The sequence below is a fragment of the Chlamydomonas reinhardtii genome, chromosome 13 (genome assembly GCF_000002595.2).
Source record: "Chlamydomonas reinhardtii strain CC-503 cw92 mt+ chromosome 13, whole genome shotgun sequence".
Classification (NCBI taxonomy): domain Eukaryota; kingdom Viridiplantae; phylum Chlorophyta; class Chlorophyceae; order Chlamydomonadales; family Chlamydomonadaceae; genus Chlamydomonas; species Chlamydomonas reinhardtii.
In genome coordinates this window covers 2429470-2451929 of record NC_057016.1, presented here as the reverse complement: position 1 = coordinate 2451929, position 22460 = coordinate 2429470, and the positions used below count along the sequence as shown (strand labels likewise).

The 22460-nt window shown below is 64.6% G+C and overlaps 4 protein-coding genes across 5 annotated transcripts; 2 read left to right on the top strand and 2 right to left on the bottom strand.

The window, feature by feature from the left end:
• Nucleotides 1-36: 36 nt before the first annotated feature.
• On the bottom strand, nucleotides 37-6058 carry CHLRE_13g579850v5 (uncharacterized protein). 2 transcript variants are annotated; one of them, XM_043069539.1, is made up of 8 exons: nucleotides 5810-6058; nucleotides 5659-5732; nucleotides 5414-5500; nucleotides 4686-4976; nucleotides 2958-3092; nucleotides 1904-2143; nucleotides 1512-1658; nucleotides 37-1122 (listed from the first exon to the last, which is right to left on the bottom strand). In XM_043069539.1, exons 1-8 carry the CDS (start codon nucleotides 5955-5957, stop codon nucleotides 964-966), a joined length of 1281 nt encoding a protein of 426 aa, XP_042917514.1. In that variant the 5' UTR covers nucleotides 5958-6058; the 3' UTR covers nucleotides 37-963. The 2 variants fall into 2 exon arrangements, with proteins under 2 accessions (XP_042917514.1, XP_042917515.1); XM_043069540.1 differs by having other exon boundaries at nucleotides 5417-5500.
• A 100-nt stretch (nucleotides 6059-6158) lies between these two features.
• Nucleotides 6159-10364, top strand: CHLRE_13g579800v5 (uncharacterized protein). Its single transcript, XM_001693753.3, has 10 exons — nucleotides 6159-6478; nucleotides 6753-6832; nucleotides 7187-7236; nucleotides 7569-7627; nucleotides 7818-7932; nucleotides 8098-8153; nucleotides 8530-8608; nucleotides 9062-9166; nucleotides 9439-9554; nucleotides 9791-10364. Exons 1-10 carry the CDS (start codon nucleotides 6227-6229, stop codon nucleotides 9911-9913), a joined length of 1035 nt encoding a protein of 344 aa, XP_001693805.1. The 5' UTR covers nucleotides 6159-6226; the 3' UTR covers nucleotides 9914-10364.
• A 74-nt stretch (nucleotides 10365-10438) lies between these two features.
• Nucleotides 10439-12864, top strand: CHLRE_13g579767v5 (uncharacterized protein). The gene has a single exon (XM_043069538.1). The coding sequence runs from the start codon at nucleotides 10542-10544 to the stop codon at nucleotides 11511-11513; it is 972 nt and encodes a 323-aa protein (XP_042917513.1). The 5' UTR covers nucleotides 10439-10541; the 3' UTR covers nucleotides 11514-12864.
• Nucleotides 12865-12896: 32 nt separating this feature from the next.
• CHLRE_13g579734v5 (uncharacterized protein) lies at nucleotides 12897-22118 on the bottom strand. Its single transcript, XM_043069537.1, has 17 exons — nucleotides 21953-22118; nucleotides 21663-21885; nucleotides 21217-21370; nucleotides 20821-20859; nucleotides 20425-20574; nucleotides 20056-20179; nucleotides 19503-19635; nucleotides 18824-18899; nucleotides 18206-18257; nucleotides 17771-17864; nucleotides 17336-17519; nucleotides 16805-17013; nucleotides 16103-16248; nucleotides 15634-15778; nucleotides 15264-15408; nucleotides 14712-14888; nucleotides 12897-14367 (listed from the first exon to the last, which is right to left on the bottom strand). The coding sequence occupies exons 1-17, from the start codon at nucleotides 21984-21986 to the stop codon at nucleotides 13744-13746; spliced, it is 2709 nt and encodes a 902-aa protein (XP_042917512.1). The 5' UTR covers nucleotides 21987-22118; the 3' UTR covers nucleotides 12897-13743.
• Between the last annotated feature and the right edge of the window lie 342 nt (nucleotides 22119-22460).

Here is a 22460-nt window from a genome sequence, read left to right as displayed (position 1 = left end):
TGTAGTCACGAATCGCTTGGTGGGGCAGCTGGACGTACGGCCGGACCCTTACACCACCGTATGCCAATATGCGCGTGGCAGGTCAACGGCGCACAACCCCTGCAAACCCCCAGTCCCCCACGATACCCCCGCAAGCAGTCCCCGGCTAATCATCCTTCAGTCCTTTCACCAGGTGTCCTGCTACAATTCGTCGAATCGTCCTCGCGCTGTCCTCGTTTACTCACTCATTACTCACACCGCAGCAAGCGGTGCCCGCCGCCCCGCCGCATTGCGACCACGGCCCGCAACTGCCCGCACGCCCTTGCCGCGCGGCGTCGACACTCCAGCGGACCAGCCCGATTGCGACCGTGACCGGATCCACTTCACCAGCCTCCTCCCTATGATCCAACTCATTCACACGCCTGCTGCCGTTGGTCCGGTGTTTCATTCTTGCCCCATCCCCAGGGCTCAGAACCGTTAGCTGCTCATGCTCAGCATGCCCCACAACTCGCACTCAACGTGTTGAGGCTAAACCCCCAACCTGCTTGCGCAACGCCACCCGCGCATCTGTGCTGTGCATGTCCCGGGCATGCCACCAGCCGTGCGGTCCCTCACCCTCACAAGCCTGCATGCCACCCGCCTCCGCCACACCACCCCGCATGACTGCCGGGTGGCTTCCACCTCGCCAGCCTCCGACTGGGCTGCCAGGCAGCTACCGGTAGCCCCCGCGCCTCCTCCCACCTTCCCCATCCGCCCGCCCGTCCGCCACCACAGCTTTCCCACGCCGCCCTTCCACCCTTGCAGCCCACCCGCCCGAGCTTTCACACCCACGCAGAAGCGCGATCGGCCCCGCCCCTCGACCACACGGGCTCAGGAATGTGTCCGCTGCTGCGCCTCCTCCTAAGGGACCTTGCCCAGCTCCATCTTTTTAAAAGAACTTCCCGAGCTCCATCTTCTTAAGGGAACTTCCCTAGCTCTATGCACTTAAGAGAACTTGCCCAGCTCCATCTTCTTCTTGATCATCCGTGTGCCGGTGTACACGAAGGCGTCCACGATGCCGCTGACCGTGAACACGCCGCCCACGATGGCGCACACCGAGGTCAGGAAGGACAGGAAGGAGCTGCCGTGCTCCACAATCTTGACCTGGGGTGGGGGTGGGGGGTACATTCATCATGATCAGCTAAGAATATGGTAACGGTGATCTTGGTGAAACGAACAGGATTCGTGGGGGAGGGCGGCGGTATGTGCGTGTGTGTGTGTGTGCGTGTGTGTGTGTGCGCGCGCGTGTGTGTGTGTGTGTGTGTGTGTGTGTGTTGGGACGGTGGGGACTCCATTTTGAATCCCAACTCAACCCAAGACCCAGGACACCAGCCCACGCGGGACGGCAAGGCTGCGGCGGCTGCGGCGGGTGCATTCGTCCGGTGCGTGGCGCGGTGTGGAGTTTGGGGCGCGCAACAGGTGGGCACATGGTGTGTTGGGTCAGGTGGGGTTGGCGGGGTGGCGGGGGCGCCCACGTGGCAAGGCGCACGCACCTTGATGGGGCTGAGGTCGTAGAAGAAGAACACGCCGGGCAGTGTGCGGCCGGCGCCGCCCTGCGCCTCGCGGAAGTTCTCGGTGACGCTGAACTGGTTGGTGGACAGGGTTTTGTTGGAGAGGTCCGTGTAAGAGGTGGGCACCACCTGCAGGGGGGAGACCGGGTTCCATGCATGTTAAATGACGAGAAGGGGTAGCCAGGAGCAAAGGTACAGATGTCACGTAGTCGTGTGTGTGTGTGTGGGGGGGTATAGATACCAGCCCACACTAAACCAAACCCCATGCAAAAGGGGGGGCTGCATTTATGTTTGGGAAGCAGGGAGTTGGGGAGGCAGGGAGAGGGCAAGGGGTGCAGGCGCGGGACCCACCCACCCAAGCTCCCCTCCCCCACCTTCAGAAAGTACTGGAACATGCCCGTGGCCGCCGCCGCCGCCGCCGCGGCCTGCCCGGCCTTGGCGCCGTCCAGCGGGTTCTTCATGCCCGGGTAGGGCTCTCCGAAGGACAGCTTGTGGATGACGTGGCGGAAGTCAATGACGGCGTCACCGAAGGGCGCGATGTCGTGCACGTGCATGGAGCCCTGCTGGTAGGAGCGCCCCGGCGCAAAGTGGAAATTGCCGGCCACCTTGTTCACCTAGCGGGCGGGTGAAAAGGGGGTTGCAAGGATGATTAGTTAAGGAAGGTGACTTACGAAGTCGCAGGGGGATTGCATTGATGAGCCAAGGCAGTGGTAGACGGTGGGGAGAGGGGTTGAGGGTGGGATCGGGTGGGAGGGAGATGGGGTGGAGCGGGATGGAGGGGAGGTTGTAGATACCAGGCCAATGCTATAGAGCGAGGAGGTGTAGGAGAGGGGTGGGGGTAGGAGCTTTGCAGTGGCTGCAGGGCGCGGGGATGGGGCGCCGTCCATGCATGACGGATGCAGGGGCCGCGAGGGCCTGACCCATCCCACCTCATCCCATGCCTTCGCACCGACCCCCGCCACCCCAGGCGCCTGTGCACACCTCAGCGTCAGTGCCCGCTGCACACACACCACAGCCGCGCAACCAACTGGCTGTGCGGGTGTCCACCACCGGCCTCCGGCTGCCCCCACCACCCCTGCATCTCCACCCCGGGGCACCCACACACCGCCCAGCGTCATTGCGCCTACGCATCCCGGCCCGCAGTCTCCCCTGTCCGTCCCGCATCACTACCACCGCCACCCCTTCCTCGCGCGCCCTCCCCTCCCTGCGCCTTACCCTACCCATGGGGCCACTGCCCCACTTGCGCATCCTCACCCCACTTCTACCCCACTTTTACCCCACTTTACCCCACTTTACCCCTTCCCTCCCCTCCCCTCCCCTCCCCTCCCCTCCCCTCCCCTCCCCTCCCCTCCCCTCCCCTCCCCTCCCCTCCCCTCCCCTCTCCTCCCCTTTCCCCCCCCAAAAAAAACACACACGCCACGCACCCACCTCCAGCATGCCCCACATGTGGCAGCCCTCCCCCGCCTGCTCCTTGATGGCCTCCGTGTACAGGTCGTGCGCGCACTGCTCGATGTGGTCCACGTTGGACAGAGCCCAGCCCTTGCGCCGGTAGGCGGCGCGCACCTGAGGGGAGAGCGGCGGTGCGAGGCAGTGTTAGGCAGTGGGAGGCGGGTGAGGGCGGGTGGGTAGGTAAATGGGTGGGTGGGCGGAGGCAGCGAGTGGGGGCTGTCAAGCTACTTCCCGCATTCCCGCGAGGGCTTAGTAATCAAGCGGGCGCGGGGCGCTGGGACCCGGCAGCGGCCACTGCTGCCAGCGGCGCCGCACGGGCATTTGCGAGCTACCGTTCCTGAGCGCCGAGTGCGGCTGCAAGGCTGCGAGCTGCCAAGCTGCGAGCTGCGGTTCCCGTGTGTGGCAGCGAGCACCGAGCGCTGGGCGCGCAAAGCTGCCCACAGCCCGTGGGGGGCTGTGTGTACTTGTTTGCCCCAGCCTGTCCGCCTCCCTCCCTCCTCCAGGACCGCCGCAATGTCCCCGCGGCAGGTCACGCGAAACACAGCAGGCCACGCGATGCCAGGTAGCAGCTCCGCGGCGGCTGCAGTGACGGCCGCAGCGGCGACCGCCGCCACTGGCTGCGACCGGGGGCTGGCTGCTGCTGCTGCTGCTGCCGCTGCTGCTGCAGTGTGACTCCCGGACACAGCGTCACGGCGGCGCCGCCCGCGCCCCCGCGCCGCCGTCCTGCTGCGCTGGCCCCTCTCGCGCAGAGGGGCCGCCCGCATCGCCCGGGCGCCGGCGCCGCTGTGTGCTGCCGGTCTGGGTGACTCGTCTTCCGGCCTCCGGCACACACCGGCAGCCCGGCCCGGTCCTGGCCTGGCCCTGGCCCCTTGCAGCCCCGGTGCAGCCCCACGGCATGACAGCCCCGACACGCCGGCCGCGGTTGTGCATCCCGACGCTCTAGACGGCTGATGCTGCTGCTGCTGCTGCTGGAGCTTCCGCCCCCGCCACTGCTACTGCTGCTGCTTCTGCTGCTACCGCTGCTCCCCCCTCTGCTGCGGCAGCGGTGGTGCAGAGCTCAACACCCCATCCACGTGCGCGGCCCCATGTGGCGCCGGCGGCCTCCTCTTGCTGCGGCCGCCGCCGCCGCCGCTGTCATCAGCATGCGCCGCGCCGCCCCCGCTGCTGCCGCTGCTGTGCACCTGTTCACGAGGGTCCTGACCCCCTGCGCCTCAGAGCCAGTCCGGAGCCGTGCAGGGCGGATGGTGCACGGCTAGCCCAGTCCGACCCACCACCTGTCCCCACGCCTTCTGCTGCCTACTGCTGACTGCGGCCTCCGGCCTCCGACCTCCGGCCACGGGTCTCCGGAAACCAGCCAACCAGCTGGTTGACAGGCGTGCTGCGCGTTCGGGTGCCGCTGGTGCCCCTCCCCAACAACCTTCTGCCGCTCCCCCACCATCCTGGTACCTACCGCATCCCACCCCATGCACGCCAACCCCCCCGCGCCCCCCACAAACACAGCCTCGGAGCACTCCGCCCCCTGCCCCTTCCCCATCCCCTACAGCCCTCAGGCCTCGGTGTCGGATAAGTTTGGATCCCCCCCCTTATTCATGTAAGCGGCTACCCACCTCTCCACACCCCACCCCCACACACATACACACACAGCCCCCACACTGTCTTTGCGCTATGTTTTCCTTGTGCTCTTTAACACAGCGCCCCCGGCCCCACCTCGTCGCAGGTGTTGCAGCAGTCGCCCTGCTTGTCCTCCGCGCCGTAGCAGCTGCCGCAGCCGTTCGCCAGCGCCGTGGCGTTCTCGCCGCCGCCGGCGCCGCCCGCGGCCCCGCCCTCGGCCCCCGCGGCCCCCGCCGCCCCGCCTGCAGGTGCGCCGCCGGCGGCAGCAGACGCGGTGGCGTTGACGGCCGAGGGCGGCTTCTTCTTCGTCGCGTCGACGTTGTGCTTTTCTACCTCCTTCACAGGCGAGCCGTTGGCGTTCAGGCGCTGCTTGTAGACGTCGTGGTCCTAGTGCGGGTGGCGGCGGTGGTGGTGGTGGTGGTGGTGGTGGTGGTGGTGGTGGTGGTGGTGGTGGTGGTGGTGGTGGTGGTGGTGGTGGTGGTGGTGGTGGCGGGAGTTTGGGGGAAGGGGTCAGCAAGGGTGGTGCGAAGCGGGTTGGTGTGCGGTGCATTGGCGGACAGGTGCATAAGCGCGCGTGGGAGCATGTTTTAGGCGGGCTCAGGGAGCAGTGCGGCGTGTGTGGGACGCGAGAGAGACACACGGCGTGGCAAGACACGGCGTAGCTGCTGGCACCCGGACACACGTGAACGGGACACGGAGACAGACAAGACCCCGATGCCGCCACCCTTCCCTTCAGTGAGCCCCGCAGCGCCCCTCCCTGTCCCCCTCGCCCCCCCCCCCAAACGAACGCCCCCACACAAACGCCACAATGTGTAAAGCTCAACTACCAGATCAAGGTGCAGCTCTCCGCTGATGTCCATCGCGTCCAGGCTCAGCCAGGCGCAGGGCACCTTGGGGAACGTCACATCGAACTGCGGGCGCACGGAGCAGCGTGCGAATATAGAAACAGTCCATAGGCTTGTTTCGCGGCTTGCGGCTTGTGGCTCGACCGAGCGGTCGGTTGCCCGATTCCACTGCACAGATCGTTGCCTAGTTTTAGCCAGCCGTGTGAGGAGCCCTAGGCGCTCACGTGTATCTTTATCTTCTCTCCTCTCCCCACGTCCACCGATAGCTCGTGAGCTGACGACGTTGTGAGGAATAGCCCTGAAGGACAGCAAGGCGCAGGAGGTAGGGCACGGGCAGACTCGAGACAAGCGGACAAGCACGACAGCACAACTTACGTAGCTCCGAGAGAAACAGCAGCACCATCACCACGCTGGAGACGATAGTGATGATGCCACCCGACATCGTCTTCGTGAAGAAGTCTTCATTTATCTTAGGGTATGCATCTAACGCTTTAAGCTTCCCTAGGAAGCCCCCGCCGCTCATCGTGTCTAAGCTAAGACCGGGCCAGAGAAGAGAGCGCTAGAATTTTCTCTGGTGGTGTTGCTTCAACAAAGGCTAGCGTCAAGTGTTTGTGAGGCGAGAGTAGGTACGGTAACAAGAATGTGTATTGGAAACTCGTCACAGGTTAGCATCGCCTTGGTCCATTTTGCATGTGCAGTCTTCAGGTGCACATAAGTACCCGCCGTTTCTCAGGTTTCAGATGCTTTGCTGCCTCGCGCTGACATATATACATAGCCTACATAATAGAAGAGATGAAACCCGTGCTCACAACACAACCCCTCGCCGCGGTCGCGCCCGGCCCTTCTGCAGCCCCGCCCGTTAGGCGCATTATCAAGCTGGGCGGAGCCGCGGTGACCGTCAAATCCCAGCTAGAGACATTGCGGCCGGAGGTGCTGGACAGCCTGGTTCGGACGCTAGCGACGACGTCGGGGCTGCCCGAGGCGGAGGCCAGCACGAGCGGCGCCGGAGGCACGGTGTTGGTGCACGGCGCCGGCAGCTTCGGGGTAGGCTCGTGGGGTAGGCTCGTGGGGTAGGCTCGTGGGGTAGGCTCGTGGGGTAGGCTCGTGGGGTAGGCAGGGGGCACCCGCGGGTGCTGGCAAGGGTGCTGGGAACACAAAACAGGTCTGCACACCACACATCATGTTAATTCTGCGTGCGCGCGTGCGTACTGCGTCGATGTGTGTTCTTGCCCGGCCGCCCATGTTCACTACGCCTTACCCGCCCTGCCCGCGCCGCCTTCCTGGTATTGCCTCACCGCTCCCGCCCGCACTGCCGCAGCACTTCCCTGCCAGCGAGTACGGCGTGGTGCGGGGGCCCATCTCCGACCCCCGCGTGCGCCGCGGCTTCACGCTGTCCCGGTGGGTGGTCGTTGTAAAGACCAGCCCAAACTACACCAAACCAAGCTAAACTAGCGGAGCACACGCAGAGGCCATAGTTACAAGCGATAACACTTATGGGAGGGGGCCGAGGCGTCGTGGAGCAGCAGGGGTGGGTGTGGTGAGGGGGGTGGTGATGGACGTTAAAAGTGGTGTTGAGGGGTGGGCGCCGCGACGTGTGGTTGCTCACGTGCTGGCGGACGCTAAGCTGCTTGCGGTGCCAGCTGCATTTCCACCAGGGCGTGTGTGCGTGTGTCTGCGTGTGCGTGGGTGCTCTTTTGGCACCGCTGGTCAGACCGCGCACCCCATCCTCTCCTCCCCCCCCCGCCGCCGTAGGGCGTCTGTCACCAAGCTGAACGGGCTAGTGGTGGGGGCGCTGGTGGCAGGTGGGTGTGGGTGGGTGGGAGAGGGACATGTGCCCGGGCCCAACGAAAAAGTCCCATCATGGGGGGGAGGGGGGGGGCGCAGGCCGGGGCCTGGAGGGGCTAGGCTGGTAAGGAAGGGTTGCGGGGGAAAGGAAGGGTGGAGGGTGGAAACCGCTGGGTGCGGGCATAGAGAGGCGACTGGCGAGCTGCAGAGTGTGCGGGTATGCGCGCGGTAGCAGCAGTATGGTAGGCCAGCAGGCTGGCACGTGTCTCGCACGCGTCTGGCACATGCGCCAGCCGTGTGCCTGACTCGTGTGCCTCCGTGCCCCCGCGCTTCTTCCCCCCTGTTGCAGCCGGGGTGCCGGCGGTGGGTCTGTCGCCCCTGGGGCTGTATCACACCTGCAACAAGCAGGTGTGTGTGTGTGTGTGCATGGTTGTGGGGGTCATAGGCGGAGTGCTGTGGTGCGCAGTCGTGTGCGCGTGCGCCTGGGGCGACAGGGAGCACAACCTGACACACACACACACACACACACACACACACACACACACACCTCGACACACACCTACACATACACACACACGCACTCTCTCTCTGTGTGCAGGTGGCCGTGTCGGGCGGCGCCTCCGCCTCCGCGCTGCTGGCCGCGGGGCTGCTGCCGGTGCTGCACGGCGACTGCGTGTTGGACACGGCGCTAGGCTGCACCGTGCTCAGCGGGGGTGAGGCAGCGCACGAGCACGGGGGGGGGAGGCAGCATGGCCCCAAGCCTGCTCTGCTCGGGTTTGATCTGCTGCGGTGCGGTCTGGTCGGGTATGGTCGGTTGCGGCCGGTTATCTTCTGGTGCGATGCCTGACGGCCCTGACGCCCCCACCGCCTGCCTGCAGACACGCTGGTCCGGGACCTGGCGGAGCGGCTGCGGCCGCAGTACGTGGTGTTCCTGGTGAGAGACTGAGAGCCTGAGAGCCTGAGAGCGGGGGGGGGGGTATGTAGATACCAGCCTTAAGTAAACCGAACCCAATGCAATAGAGCGAGGAGCGAGGGGGGGCTGGGACGCGATGTGGTGGCGGCTGCGGCCGCAGTGTTGAGAGGTGGTGACTGGTTGAGGGTGCGGGGTACTGCTGCTAAGGATGCGGTCGGGGCGGCAACGGGGTGTGGGGCACACACCAAGTAAGCGTGGAGACCAAGCAACTGTCGTGCGCAAGACAGGCAATCATGTCCACGCGCGATGCGGGACTCCCGGCTGTGCTTCCTCGTGTCTCTGGTTGTTATTGCGTGCGTTGAAACGTCCCTCGGTATTCCGTTGTCCCCGCTCTCAGACCAATGTGCCGGGGGTGTACGACCGGCCACCGGAGGAGGCGGGCGCCCGACTGCTGCGGCGCATCATGGTGACGCCAGGTGGGGCGGCACAGTGGGCGATGCGGCACAGTGGGCGATGCGGCACAGTGGGCGATGCGGCACAGTGGGCGATGCGGCACAGTGGGCGATGCGGCACAGTGGGCGATGCGGCACAGTGGGTGGGGCGACACAGTAGTTGGGGCGACATAGTGTGACGCCAGGTGCGGCGACATTGTGGGCGATGCGGCACAGTGGGTGTGGCGATATGTGTTGTCCTAGGGGCAGCGTCCTGGGTGCTCGCCGCGTTTCCGTACCGTAGGTTCCGCAAGTGCCGAGGAAGAGACCGGATTCAGTGGCCCATCACATATGTTGCGTGGTTGCTTGTGCTGCGGGGTTGCTCGTGCTTGTAGTTGCTCGTGCTGCGGGGTTGCTCGCGCTCGTAGTTGCTCGTGCTGCGTGTGAGCTGGCAGCTAAGCTTGAATGCATGGGGGTGGGTGCGTACCGGCGGCGCAGATGGCGGCTGGCGGGTGGCGGAGGTGGAGGGCGGCAGCGACGGCGGTGACAGCGGTGGCGGTGACAGCTCGGTTCGGATGAGCGTGGATGCGCACGATGCAACAGGTGAGAGGGCGGCAGCGTGTGCGGTGGCGGCCGTGCAATGCGCGGGGGCTGTGCGGCGGCGGCTGATGTGTTGTGTCGTAACCGCCTGTGTTGCAGACCGTGTGCCGCGCGTGTCTTGCGTGTTGTGCAGACACGCACACGGACACGCGGACACAAACCAGGACCCAAAGATATATACACACACACACACACACACACACACACACACACACAAATGGCGGCTTTGTTCCGTTTGTTTTGTGTTAAACACGCGCAAACACAAACACACACAGGCGGCATCGCGCTCAAGGTGGAGGAGGCTGCGGCGGTGGCGCGGATGGGCATTCCGGTGCTCATTGCACAGGCCGGCAGCGAGCACGGCGACGCGGCGTGCCGGCTGGGGCCACAGGTAGGGGAGGCGGCGGGGGCGGGTGGGGACAGTAGGCTATTCCATTATCAACTAAACCAGATGCGGTTGGGGGAGGGGCGGCGACGGGCCCTGCGCGTGTGCGAAGGACACTACGGTAGTTCCGCGCCTGCGGGCCGAGCTTGGCAACCGCCTGGAGCTGTTGTTGCTGTCTCTTCCAAAGCCGACACAGCCTCAGCATGGCGCCGCCGGTGCTTGTGTTGTCGATGCCGACGCAGGTTGCGGCTACTGCTGCGGGTGGCGAAGGCGGCGGCGAGGGCGAAGGCGGGGGCGTTGCGGCAGCGTCGGGATCGCCGCCGGCAACGTGGCGGGGGACGCTGGTGGTGCTGGAAGGGTGTTGAAGCGTTGAGGGAGGAGGGCCAAGAGGGCCCCTGCCAGGGCCCGTGCTGAGATCCGTGCTAAGGCCCGTGTTAAGGCCTGTGCTGCTGCCGGCTTACTGGGCGTTGGTGATGGCTGGCAGCGTGCTGGGACAGGTGCGATGCAGTGAACGCGCCGACGCTGTGAGGCATTGAGGCTGTGAGGCTGTGACGCCATGGGCCACAGCGCGTGGCTGGCATCAGCAGGGCTATCACGTTGTTATCGGCGTTGGCAGTGAGGCTGTGAGTGCGAGACCGCGGGAGCGGAGGGTTCTCGGACACAGGACGGGAGGACGATCACCGGTGGAGGAGGCGGGCGACCGCATGGTCATAACGGACGACATGTGCGCGTACGGAGCGGCCGAGTTAGGCCGTTGGCCTAACCCGACCCAGGCGCATTTGATTTGTACATTTATCCACAACGAACTGATTATATCTCCACATCATAATGCGGCAACGGCGCCGAAGGACTGCGCTGAAACTCTCGTTGATGCGCCGGATAGAGGAAAACAGCGTTCTGACTGGCGCGCCGACAAGCTTTCTTCAATGTCCGTTAGTTGTCAAGCAGGGCAATCGATTTAACCCCAAGGTAGCCCTCGCGAGTCCGGATGGCATGGCTGGCAAACGCCAACCTCCTGCTAGCGCGGTATCTGAGCTTGAAAAGGATGCTGGGCTCGTGGAGAAGGACTCCACTCGGGCGCTCCAAAACCGACGTCCGCAGGCAACAAAGGCCTGCGACCAGTCTAATTCGGAGGCGCTCGAAACCCTAGCGCCACACATATGCACGGGTGCGCAGCGGAGCGAGAACCCTACCGCGCATTCTGCCGCGGCTTTACCGGCGCATGCTGCTGCTTCCGAAGCAGCAGACGCGGCTGGCGTGGTCGTGGTTCATCCCCCTGCTGCTGAAGCTAGCAGCGGCGGAGCTGCTTTCGGCGGTGCTGGGCCGCAGGGTCGTTCTTCTGGTGCTGGGAAGGCACCAACAACAACAGCAGCAGCAGCAGCAGCAGCAGCAGCAGCCGCGTACGCGCCGTCGGCATCAGCCACTTTGAATGCCGACAGGAGCATCGGGGACCGCGCCAGGGGCAGAAGCGGTAGCAGCAGCGGCGAGCACGTCATGCTGCGACATCTGCCTGCTGGTGGCGGCAGCGGCTGCACCTCAGGCGGCGGAGCGTCTCCTCCTCCTTCGGCTGAAGCGGCAGGGGCGGCCGCCGCCGCGTCCGATGCTGCTGTCTCATCAGGCAGTGACGGCGGCAGCGGCAGCAGCGGCACTGGCAGCAGCACTAGCAGCAGCACTACTGGCTGCAGCAGTAGCAGCAGCAGCATCGCCAGCGGCGGCAGCGCCAGCGGCAGTGCCACCACAGCTGCGGCGAAAGCAGGCTGGCAAGAGCAGCCGCGGCCGCGGCCGCCAGCAGCGCCGCCAGCCGCCGCCGTCAGCGGCACCAGCGGTGGTGGCGGGAGTGCCGCTGCCTGTGCTGCTGCCACACAACAGCCGCCGCTGCGGTCGCCTCCGCCTCCGCTATGCAGCAGGCAAGGACCATCCGTGTCCTACCTGCTGTGCAGCTGCTTCAAACGCCGCAGCGAATAGACACCATGGCATGCCTGCCGCAGGCCAAGCCCGCATCCGTCTAATCTGTACATATGGCAGCGGCGGGCTCCCGCGCACGCTCGCGGCAACTTGACCACAGTGGGGCTCGAGCCCAAATGAATGGGACGACTGTAACAAGCCGAAACGCATGGGGGTTTCGTTGTAGAGCGTGGCTTGTATTATAGCCCGCAAGGCCATTACCCAGAGGCACATGAGCTTTAGCGCGGTAGGCCCATTTTGTTGTGCGTATATAATAGATGCACACCTGCTGTTCATGGGGGCGGCAGCAGGGTCGACATTGCGAGTGACCGAGTGTGTGCATGTACTCCATTATTGCCATCACTTCTATCTCCAGTCCAGATGAATGGCCGGATGCACAGCACTGCATTTCATGTCACATGCATGCATAGGCGCGTAGGGCGAGTGTGGAAAGGACAGGCATGACCACTCACGTGCCACACCGGTACCACCGTACCATGGGTGCCGTACTCTGGAGTCTGGGACGCATGCTGGGTGCCGTACTCTGGGTCGGGTGCTGAGTGAAAGGAGAGCGAGGGGAGCGGGTGGAGAGGGCGAGGGGGGTTGGCGCATGCATGCTGGGGAGCGGCGGGCGGAGTGGCACGTGTCATGTCGACAGGGTGGCAAGATGGGGCGGGCTGCGCGTTCGTGTGTGCGCTATGTAAGTTTTATGGCCGTGGTTCGTTTGTTGTTGTAGGACTGGGCGGGGAGCGGATGGGGGTTGGGCGCTGTCATGCTGAGACTGTAAGAGGGCTGCTTTGTGTTGCGTGTTTACGCGGCGGCGGCACGGCGCGCGATGAAGCGCATTAATAAATTGATAGGATGTGGCTGTGAGGAGCAAGAGTAATGTGGGATTTGTGACTGGTGAGTGTGTGCAACGCGGTCGTGCGCTATTGCAACCGCCGCTGCAAGGGGCGCAGGCGATGGGTGTGTGCGTGCATGGCCCCTGGTGGCCCCTGGTGATGCATACGGCCGTGTGTGTGCGTGCGATGGGACAGTTGTAAGGCAGGTTGGTGAAGTCCCGTAGGGTGCAGCTGACTCCCAAACCCCAGCAGACGGCCGTGTGTGTGCGTGGGTTAGCTTGGCGATGTTGCTGGCATGCTGGGTGTGGATGGGTCGGGCAGATAGGTAGGGCAGGTAGGGCTGGGCTGTACTGGGTGGCTGGGAGCGAGGCACCGGAGGGCTCCTGCGACCCTGCTCATTGCGGCGCGTGCGTGATGCAGTGCTAGCTGCTGGAACTGGGGACATTGCCCAGCACTGCTTCGCCCATCAGGACTCCGGGCTCAGTGCGGCGCGTGATGCTGCTGGGTTCGGGGAACTGGGGACACTGCCTCGCCAACGGCAGGACTCCGGGCCGCGGTGCCTTATTATAATGGCTGCGGGGGTGTCACGGAAATGAGAAAGCGCCGCAAGACGACAAACTTGCCGGCATTGCCTAGAAGACGCGTGCCAGGGACTATCTGTGAAGGGGTCTACTCACACGTCCGCGTCCTCACATCAATCCCTAGGCTCCAGCGACGTCGCGCCTCCTTGCAACAGTACGGCAAGCCTCCAGGATAGTCCTCCCCCTCGCTTGCTTTCTCGGTTTCGCATTGTTAAGTATCGTCGATAACTGCAACGCAACTCACTCGTTCAGCCCCAGGCCTGGCAACAGCAGCCAGAACGAAGGGGGGTGAGTGCAACCCCAGCTCGCTCGCATGCGTCCTGATGCTGCCGCCGACAAGTCCGGCTGAGCTCCCAGCCCCACGGCCCCCCCAACACACAAGCATAGCGCCAGAACCGCCCATTGCGCAATCCACAGACCACGGACGCACGTGCAGCTCTCTCGGCACACGCAAGCCTGCCGCCCAGGCCCGGCCCTGCCACCTCCACGCGCTGTGTGCCGCGGTCACCAGCCACATGCTGCTTCGCGGTGCGCTGGTGATGCGGTCAGCCGCCGAGTCCCCACGCACACAGGCCCACAACAACAACAACTCCCTAGCCGCCGCCCTAGAACCAGTGGCACACCAGCACATACGGTACACGCACCAGCACTACAGCCCTTCAGAATTCCAGCACCCACAGCGGCATCTACAGCACGCCAGCACCTACGCCAGCACTCTACTACTAAGCGCTGTCCTACCCAGCCCTTCAGCACAGCAGCACTGCTCACGCCAAAATTGCTCACACCACTGTCGCCAGAACTGCTAAGAACACCAGCACCAGCCCTGCCCTAGTACTCCTGCGCCGCGATGAGCGTCACGAGCGCCGTCCAACCCGTGAACGGGTGGCTGCTCGTCCCGCGGCCCGACTCGTCGTCGTACTGCTCGTACAAGTAACCCTGCCGCTTGTAACCGCCAACCAACGTACGGAGCAGCCGCCGCCGCAGCTCGTCGTGCGCGGCGGCCGCCGCCGCCGCCACCTCTGGACTGCCGTGGCGGGCGTAGTACGACAGCGAGCGCAGTACGAGGTAGTTGACGTTGATCCAGATCTGGCCGCGCCAGTACGGCGGATCGTCCGCCGTGTTGCGCTTTTTGTACAGCGAGGCGGTTTTAGCCAACGACCGCAGCCCGTGCTCGCTCCACAGCAGGCTGGGGTCAGTGAGCAGCTGTAGCTGCTGCAGCGTCAGCGCGGCGCCGCCCGCCGCGGCTGTAGCACCGGCAGTAGCAGCAGTCGCAGCAGCACTGGCAGTAGCGTTGGGCTCCCGGCCGGTGGGTAGCAGCCGCATGATGAGGGGGAAGAGCGACACGTACCCGAACTGCGGCACGAACTGCGGCTGCGGCCAGCCGGTGGTCACGCGCTCGCTGACGTCCCGGCGCTGCGGCGGCTGGCCCTCCCCGCCCGGCACCACAATGCTCTGCGGGGCGAGAGGCGTGCGTGATGTGCGTGATGTGTGTGTGTGTGTGTGGTGCTTTTGTTTCAAACTTCCGTCTCCCTCTCTCGGCCCCCACACCTGAACACCAAGCCAGGGCAAGATCGCAACCACCCGCCCCTCCCCACCTCACCCACCACCAGCCCCCACCCGCCCCTCCCCACCGCACCCACCACCAGCCCCACCCCCACCCCACAACCCCACTCACCCCACAACCCCACCCCGTGCTCCGCTCGTACTAACTTGATTTAGCCTGGGCTGGTATTTACAACCCACCCCGGCCCCCAACCCACCCACCCCACAACCCCACCCGCCCCCACGACCCTCACCTTGACCTCCAGCGCCACCTCCTCTGTGTGTGTGCCCCAGTCCGCGAACACACCCCTGCCCTGGTCCAGGTGCAGCGCCGCCAGCTGCCGCAGGTCGGACAGCTGCTCGGCGGCGGCGGCGTAGCGGGCCACCGCCGCCGCCGGCAGACCCAGGCTGGTGCCGATGTCCGCCATGGCCTGGTTGGTGGGCGTGGAGGGGATGTGGATGTGGAGGTGGGGTTCCATGCATGTTAAATACGACGAGAGGGCGTAGCAAGGTGGGATGGGTGTGGGCGTGGAGGGGTGGGCGTGGGCGCGGGAAGCCGTCCGTACGCGGCGGCAAGTAAATTGGGCAGTGCCGTCGGGCGGGTCGACTGGTTCGCTGTCTCGGCTAAGCGCGGCCCTTGCATTTGAGGAGCCACCACCTCTCGCCAGCCCCCCACACCTGCCGCCCCATCCCACCCGCCCCCTGTTGCTCCACTTCTGCTCCCTAACTCCCCCGCTACCTGCCCTTTCCCCCGCTAGTTTGGTTTGGTTTGGGCTGGTAATTACACCCCAACCCCCAACCCCCACCTGCGCCGCCAGCGCCATCCAGCAGCGCAGGTCCAGGTGCCTCTCTGAGTCGTCCGGGTGGGAGGCGCGCGGGTAGTCGTCCAGCCCCGAGGTGAGCGTCTTGGGGTTGAGCTCGGACGCAGCCAGAGGGTCGCGCCCGTGCCACCTGGGCATGTGCGTGAGAGTGTGTGTTAAAGAGCACAAGGAGAACGTTGCGCAAAGACAGTGAGAGAGAGAGAGAGAGAGAGTGTGTGTGTGTGTGTGTGTGTGCTGAAACAAGCAAAAGGAAGCGGCGCCGGATTTACATACGGATACCCACGACCACCCGCCACCGCCATACCCCTGCACACACACACCCTGCACCCCCACCCTACGCCCAACCCCCCCTTGCCTGAAGCTGCTGGGCAGGGGCCCGGCCTGTGTGGTGTTGAACCAGTTGTACCAGGCGGCCAGGCGCGGCCAGGCGCGGCGCAGGAAGGCGCGCACCCGCTCCAGCTCGGCAGCCGACTCGGCGTCAGAGGCGGCGGCGGTGCCGTCTGTGGTGGGCAGGGCACAGTAGACAAATAAGCACGTGCCAGTGCGGTGTGAAGTAATGTGCGTACCCCGTGTGTGTGTGTGTGCGTGCGTACCGTGTGTGTGTGTGTGTGTGTGTGTGTAGGTGCATGCGGGTAGTAGCAGCAACGGGTTGCGGCGGTCGGGATTCGTGGGTCCACACTGCCGTGCTTCCTCCATGCCACGATTTGCCCGGTTCACAACCACACTCACCACGACACGCTGCACAGGGCCCACCCACCCGCCCGCACCGACACCCACGCGCCCCTCTCCCCCCCTCCTCTCTCCCCCCCCCTCTCCGCACCCACCTGTAGCCTGCTGCTGCGCCCGCCCCAGCTGCGCGGCCATGTGGGCAATGGGCAGGAACAGCGAGGGCGGGTTGGCGTGCCAGGGCAGCTGCACCACGAACTCGGGAGGCACACGGGCGCGAGCCTCCTCGCCCAGGATCTGCTCCCTGCGGGGGTGAGGGGTGTGGTGGTGTGGTGGCGGTGGTGTGGGTGCGGGGGCAGGTGTGTTTGTAGGGGTGTGTCTGTGGTGGGTGGTGAGTGGCGGTGGTGGTGGTGATGGTGGTGGTGGTGATGGTGTTACATTCATGACTAGTTAAGAGGTGGGGGCGTAGCCAGGCACAGTACTATAGCAGACGCGTTGTTAGCAATGTCCATGAAGTCCATCGGCGGTGGGGGCTAGGGGTGGGTTGCAGGCACGCGCTACCGGTCAAACAATGGCGATGTTGGTGTCGGACGGGCACCGCGTTACGCAAGGGGGGGGGGCGGCGCGTTAAGCCGGACGCAAAGGGGGCCGGTGGTGGCTGTGGCGGTAGCGGTGGCGGTGGCAGTGGTGGCAGCTGTGGTGGTGGTGGCGGTGGCGGTAGCGGTAGCGGTAGCGATATCGGTAGCGGTAGCGGTAGCGATGGCGGTGGCAGCGGTAACTGTGCACACACACACACACACACACACCCCTCCACCCCCCAAACCTTCCTTAAGAAATGATGCATGTAACCCCTCCCCCACCTGGGGATCCAGCCCTGTGCATTCATGAGGTCCAGCCAGTGCGCGATCACGTCGCGGCTGAGGGCCGGCTCCCAGCGCTGCAGCAGCAGTTGGTGGAAGCCCTCATCCCACAGGAAGCCGCGAGGGAAGAAGGAGCGGCTGGGCACGGCGGTGAAGAGCGGCGCAGGCCAGTAGGGCGCGGGCTCGGAGCCGGGGGGGCCGGTGCGGACCTGGCGGGGGGTGGGGAGTTCGGGTGGAGAGTTGGGGGTGGGGAGTTGGGGGTGGGGGTGGGCGGGTGGGGTGGGGGAGTCGGCGCGGGGGGAGCGGCCGTATGGGTGGGGCACACGGGGGGGGGGGGGGGGTAGGCATCCCTTGCGCTGTTCAACAAACTAATATCCACACGCATCTCACAAACAAAACGCTCGGTAACCTGCGTAGGTATTTGTCCGTAACTGCGCGCGCGTTATGTGTGCAACACACACACACACACATACACACAATTTCTCACAAACAAACAAAACACACGCATTCCCCCGCCCCCCCCCCACCCACCAGCGAGCTGCCGTAGAAGTAGCCCATGGATCCCAGCAGGTTGGACAGCGCCGCCTTGGCCGTCTCCACCACCGCCGCCGCGTCAGGGGCGTCAGGGGTGGAGGCGTCAGGGGAGGCGGCGGAGTCGGGCTGCTGCTGCGGCTGCAGCGCGCGGGCGATGCCCTCGCCGAACACGCGGTCGAACCTGGATGCGGAGGCAGTGGGGTTGCAAAGATGGTCAGAGGTCACGCCGGTCGGTTGGTATGAACTGCTCCCCTGGGCCCAATCCCCGGCCACAAAATATACATGCCAGACATATTTCCCCCACAACGTTAAACACCGCCGTCGTCCCTTTGTACCCATACCTTCAGGATAGACTGCCCCGCCCCCCCCCCACACACAAACCCCCCTCTCGGGTGGGGCGCTCGGCCCCCCCCGCCCTCCCCTCGCCCTCACCTCTGGTCGAACGCCGCCTCCGCCGCCGCCAGTGGGCCGTCCAGCCCCGGGCCCAGCAGCCCCTCCAGCCGCTCACTGGAGTCCGACACGTCGCCTGGTGGGAGGGTGAAGCATGCATGTGTGTGTATGTGTGTGTTAAAGAGCACAAGGAAAACATTGCGCAAAGACAGTGTATGCGATGCAGCAAAGCGACGGTTTACGTCTATAACCTGAAGTTACCTCGCATACCTGCTGCGGGGAGCCGCCGGTCTTACCAACCGGACATCGCGCAACCCCCGCTACCCTAACCTCGAGGGGGGATGAGTGTCCACACGCTCTCAAGGGTGCAAACCCATGCATGTGTGTGTGTGTTTGTGTGTGCGCATGTGTGTGTGGAGAGAGAAAGAGGTATATATGTGCAGCGATGTGTTTGTGTTGTGGGGTTCCGCCGCTCACCGCTGCTGCTGGTGAAGGCGAAGTCCACGGTGGAGGGGATGACGCACGTGACCTGCGCGGCGGGGGGCGGGGAAGTGTGTGTGTGTGTGGTGTGTGTAAGTGGTGTGTGGAAGTGCTACGTGTGTGTGCACGTGTGGTTGTGTGTGATGATGTGTGGTTGTGGGCGGGTGTGTTGGGTGGGTGGGTATCAGGAGGTGCGTGTCATGCCACGGCCGCCAGTCAGCCAGTCCGAGACTACAGGTAGGCAACCCGATGACCGGTGTGATGCGTGGCCCCGCCGCCATCACCCCAAATAGAAGTCCGCTCTCCGAGCAACCTCCCCGGTTTAGTTGGCTTTCATAAATACTACACCCCCCCACACACACGCAATAGCGAAACCCAAAGTTTGCGGGTCTCTTTAACCCCACCTGCTCTACTTCCCCCAAACGACCCTAAACCCACCCATCACCCTTTCCCCCAAACACACACACACACACACACACACACACACACACACACACACACACACACACACACACACACACACACACACACACACACACACACACACACACACACACACACACACATATATACACACATACACCCCCCCCCACACACACAAATACACCCACGCACCTGGAACAGCGCCAGGTCTGAGTTGGTGGTGGCGCCGTTGGGCAGGTACAGCCGGAACTTGTCGCTGGGGGGCTGCCTGCAGGTGTGTGTGGGTGTGTGTGGAGGTGTGTGGAGGTTTGTGGAGGTGTGTGGAGGTGTGTGGAGGGTAGAGGTCACAGATAGAGGTGGAGGTGTGGAGGTGTTGAGGTGGAGGGCAGGAGGTAGAGGTGTGGAGGTGTGGTGGGAGGCAAAGCAACCTCCATCAAGGGAGGCGGGTGGCGGCGGCAGTACCATATCAAGTGCCCCCTGTGCTCAGTGTGTCCCCCTCCCGCCTCCCTCCTATAACTCGGCCTTGCAGCGCTTTGGGCCTTGTGGCGCCCACCTCTCCCTCCTTCCCCCCTCGCTCTATTGCATTGGGTTCGATTTAGTTCGGGCTGGTATCTACAACCCTCCAACCTTTCCTCTGATCCCCTGAACCCCCCTCGCTCTCCTCCCCCGCCCTCTCCTTCCCCCCTCCCCGCTAATTATGCTTGGTTTGGTTTAGCTTGGGCTGATAAGTCTGACCCCTCCCTCCCTGTGTCCCGCCTTCACTTCTTCAATAATCATGAATGTAACCCCCTCTCCTCCCTCCCCTCCTCCTCTTCCCTCCTCCCTCCTCCCTCCCCCCTCCCCCCTCCTCCCACCTCTCCCGCCGCCTCACCTCTGCAGCCGCTCGTACATGGTGGACAGCAGCAGCTCGCGCACCTTGAGCAGGTAGTCGGGCTTGTGGCCCTCCGTGCTCATACCCAGGTAGTCCACACGGCAGCCGCGGGAGCGGCGGGAGGCGGGAGGCTCTGGGGGCAGGCGGCGGGAAGGGGGGGGGTGGATGGACGGGGGATTGCAGTCATGATGGATCAAGAAGAGATGAAGTTGCATTGGGAGGGGTGGGAGGGGGCTGGCTTAGTTTGGAAGGGGAAATGGAAGTGTCATGCAACGTCGCAAGTCGGCATAGGCGGCTGCGTTCCGGTGAGCGAATGGGAGGACGCGTCCCTCCGTGCGGCATCGGTGTCGACGTGGACAGCTGACGTACGGTTGATGTGCCTCCCTCCCACGCACAGCCTCCACACGCGCCACTCCATCCCACCCCCGTGCGCACATTGTCGTTAGGTTCTTACCTTTTCCCTCGCACACCACTTCCTTAACTAGTCATGAATGTACCCCCCCCACACACACACCCTGCACACACACACACACACACGCACACGCACACGTACCCGTGGCCTGCTCCATGGCGTGCAGCGCCCACCTGGCCCCCCCGCGCCCCAGTGCCGCACTGCCGCCCGTCAGCAGCGCGGCGGGCTGCGGGCGCAGGTCCGTCACCTCGCCGTCCGGCAGGACCTGAGGAAGGGGGAGGGGAGGGGTTAGGGGTGGGGGGTTAGGCGGAGGCGGGAGGCGGGAGGAGTTGGTAGGTCGTTGCAGCAGACAGGGGGCGGGGGCCGGTGGGAGGGTGAGGCGGGAGGAGCCGTGACCATGCGTGCCGACACACAACACACACACACACACACACACACACACACACACATATACACACACACACATACACACACACACACACTCTCTCTCAGCCACGCACACGCGCCCACCTGCCAGGGCTCCCGCGGCGTGTCTTCGTCGCCCATGTAGATCACCACGCTGATGCGGCGGCGCTGCGTGGGCATGCCGCTGGTGCGCCGCAGCTGCAGCCGCACCGACCAGTCGCCGCCGGGGCCGCTGCCCTCGCCGAACGACTTGAGCTGCGGGCGGCAGGAGCGACAGGAGCGGGAGGCGCAGGGGTGTGTGGGGCGGGTTCCGTGCCGCCCATACCCTAGCCCCACTCTCCCCCTCACGGGGAATACGCCCAGTCCTCCCCCTTGCGGCACCCCCTCCCTTCCCCTCAACCCCTGACCCCCTCTCTCGCCACTCATCCCCTCAACCACGCACCCACCCACCCCCTCTCTCGCCACCCACCCACCCACCCACCCACCCACCCACCCACCCACCATGGACAACGTGATGTTGTAGTCGTTGTCCACCAGCACCTGTGTGGGGCCGTGTGTATGTGCTTAACGATCATAAGGAAAACAAAGCGCAAAGACAGTATGCGATGCCGCAACGTGTGCGCGTGTGTGTATGTTTGTATATGTGTGCCCAATGAGTGGGGGAGGCGTTGCACCATTCCCATGCGAACAAGGGAGATGACAGGCAGCGTGTGCCGCTCGCTTGCAGGATGTCATGGACACGCACCAGCAACACGCCCGTGCTCCAAACCCCTCACCCCAGCCCAACCCTGCCCCCAAACCTCATCCTCCCCTCCCCCCCTCCCCCACACGCGCACACACAACCCAGCTTCTCCCCCCAGCTTCTCCCCCGCCCCGCCCGCCACCCCGCCCCCGCACCTGCTGGCCGTAGGTGCGGCCGTCGTGTCGCTTCCAGCCGTACGACGCCAGCCCGTCGCCCTGGCTGGCCTCGTGTCGTACGCGGTACTGCTGCAGCGTCTGGAAGTCGTCCGGGTCAAACCACATCAGCCCGCTGACCAGGCCCTTGGGCGTGCTGCGCGTGGCATGCGGGGAACCGGGGGGGGGTGATCACACTCTTGTGTGGGGGATGGGGGAGGGATAAGGCGGGGTAGCAGCACCGGGCACGAGCACAGGGGGTGCGGGTCGTCTCGGGCATGTGCAACACCCAATGAGGCCCCATCCAGCCGCATTGAGGCACGGCGACGCTGACTTAGGTGTCCCCCCCCCTCACGCGTCTCCAACCCCACCCCCCTGGACAGCCTGCACCCCTCGAGCTACGGGGCGTTGAAGCTGGTGCGTCCGGCGCGAGCGAGCATGGCTCGTACCGTGTGCGCATGCCGAAGTAGAGCCCCGACCGGTAACTGCCCCACAGCATGCGATCCTTGTAGGCCGCATCGAACTCTAGAAGGTCGGTGACCTTTGGCGCTTTCAGCGGCGTCAGAATCGGCCCCTTCGTGAAATGCGCCCGGCCGCGCAAGGCGAAAAATGCAGCAGCAGCCGCAGCCAGCAATGCTCCAGCGATGTAAGTAATAGGTACTCCACCAAGTCCTGCGGAGTTACCAAGGGCTGGCGTCAGAGGCGTGCACCGGCGATGAAAGAGCGCGAATTGCCGGACCTTTCTGCTTGTCTCCCTTCTTAGCTTGCGCCATTTTGTCCACTGCTTAATATCCCGTAAGTAACCTAGATCTAAAGCTTTGTGCTAAGTAACCTGTTGTCAACGCAACATTGTCGGTTTATTGGCGTTGCCGAAGCCAAGGGGCTGTGTAGTCCTTCCAAAAGGGCATTCGATGTGTGGTGCATTAATTGCCACAGGGGTGACTTCTTCACGGAGACTTGGTCGCGCGATGGGGCACGCCACGCAACACCGCTCTTCATGTGCCTGCGCCTTCCTGACCCCTCGCGGCTTGGGACGTAACTTGCACCCCGAAACAAGAAACCTTGTGAAACCACGGTACCGCAACTCACCTGCGCAGCCTCTACCCGCTGTTATGCTGCAGTGCCGGTAGGGCCGCTGCCGATGTCTCGCCTGCCTTTCGGATGTCGGCGAGACCCTGCTTGGCATCGGCGACCAGGCGGCCGAACGGGACAAGCAGTGATGCTTCGATGGAGAGTCAGCTGTGGCG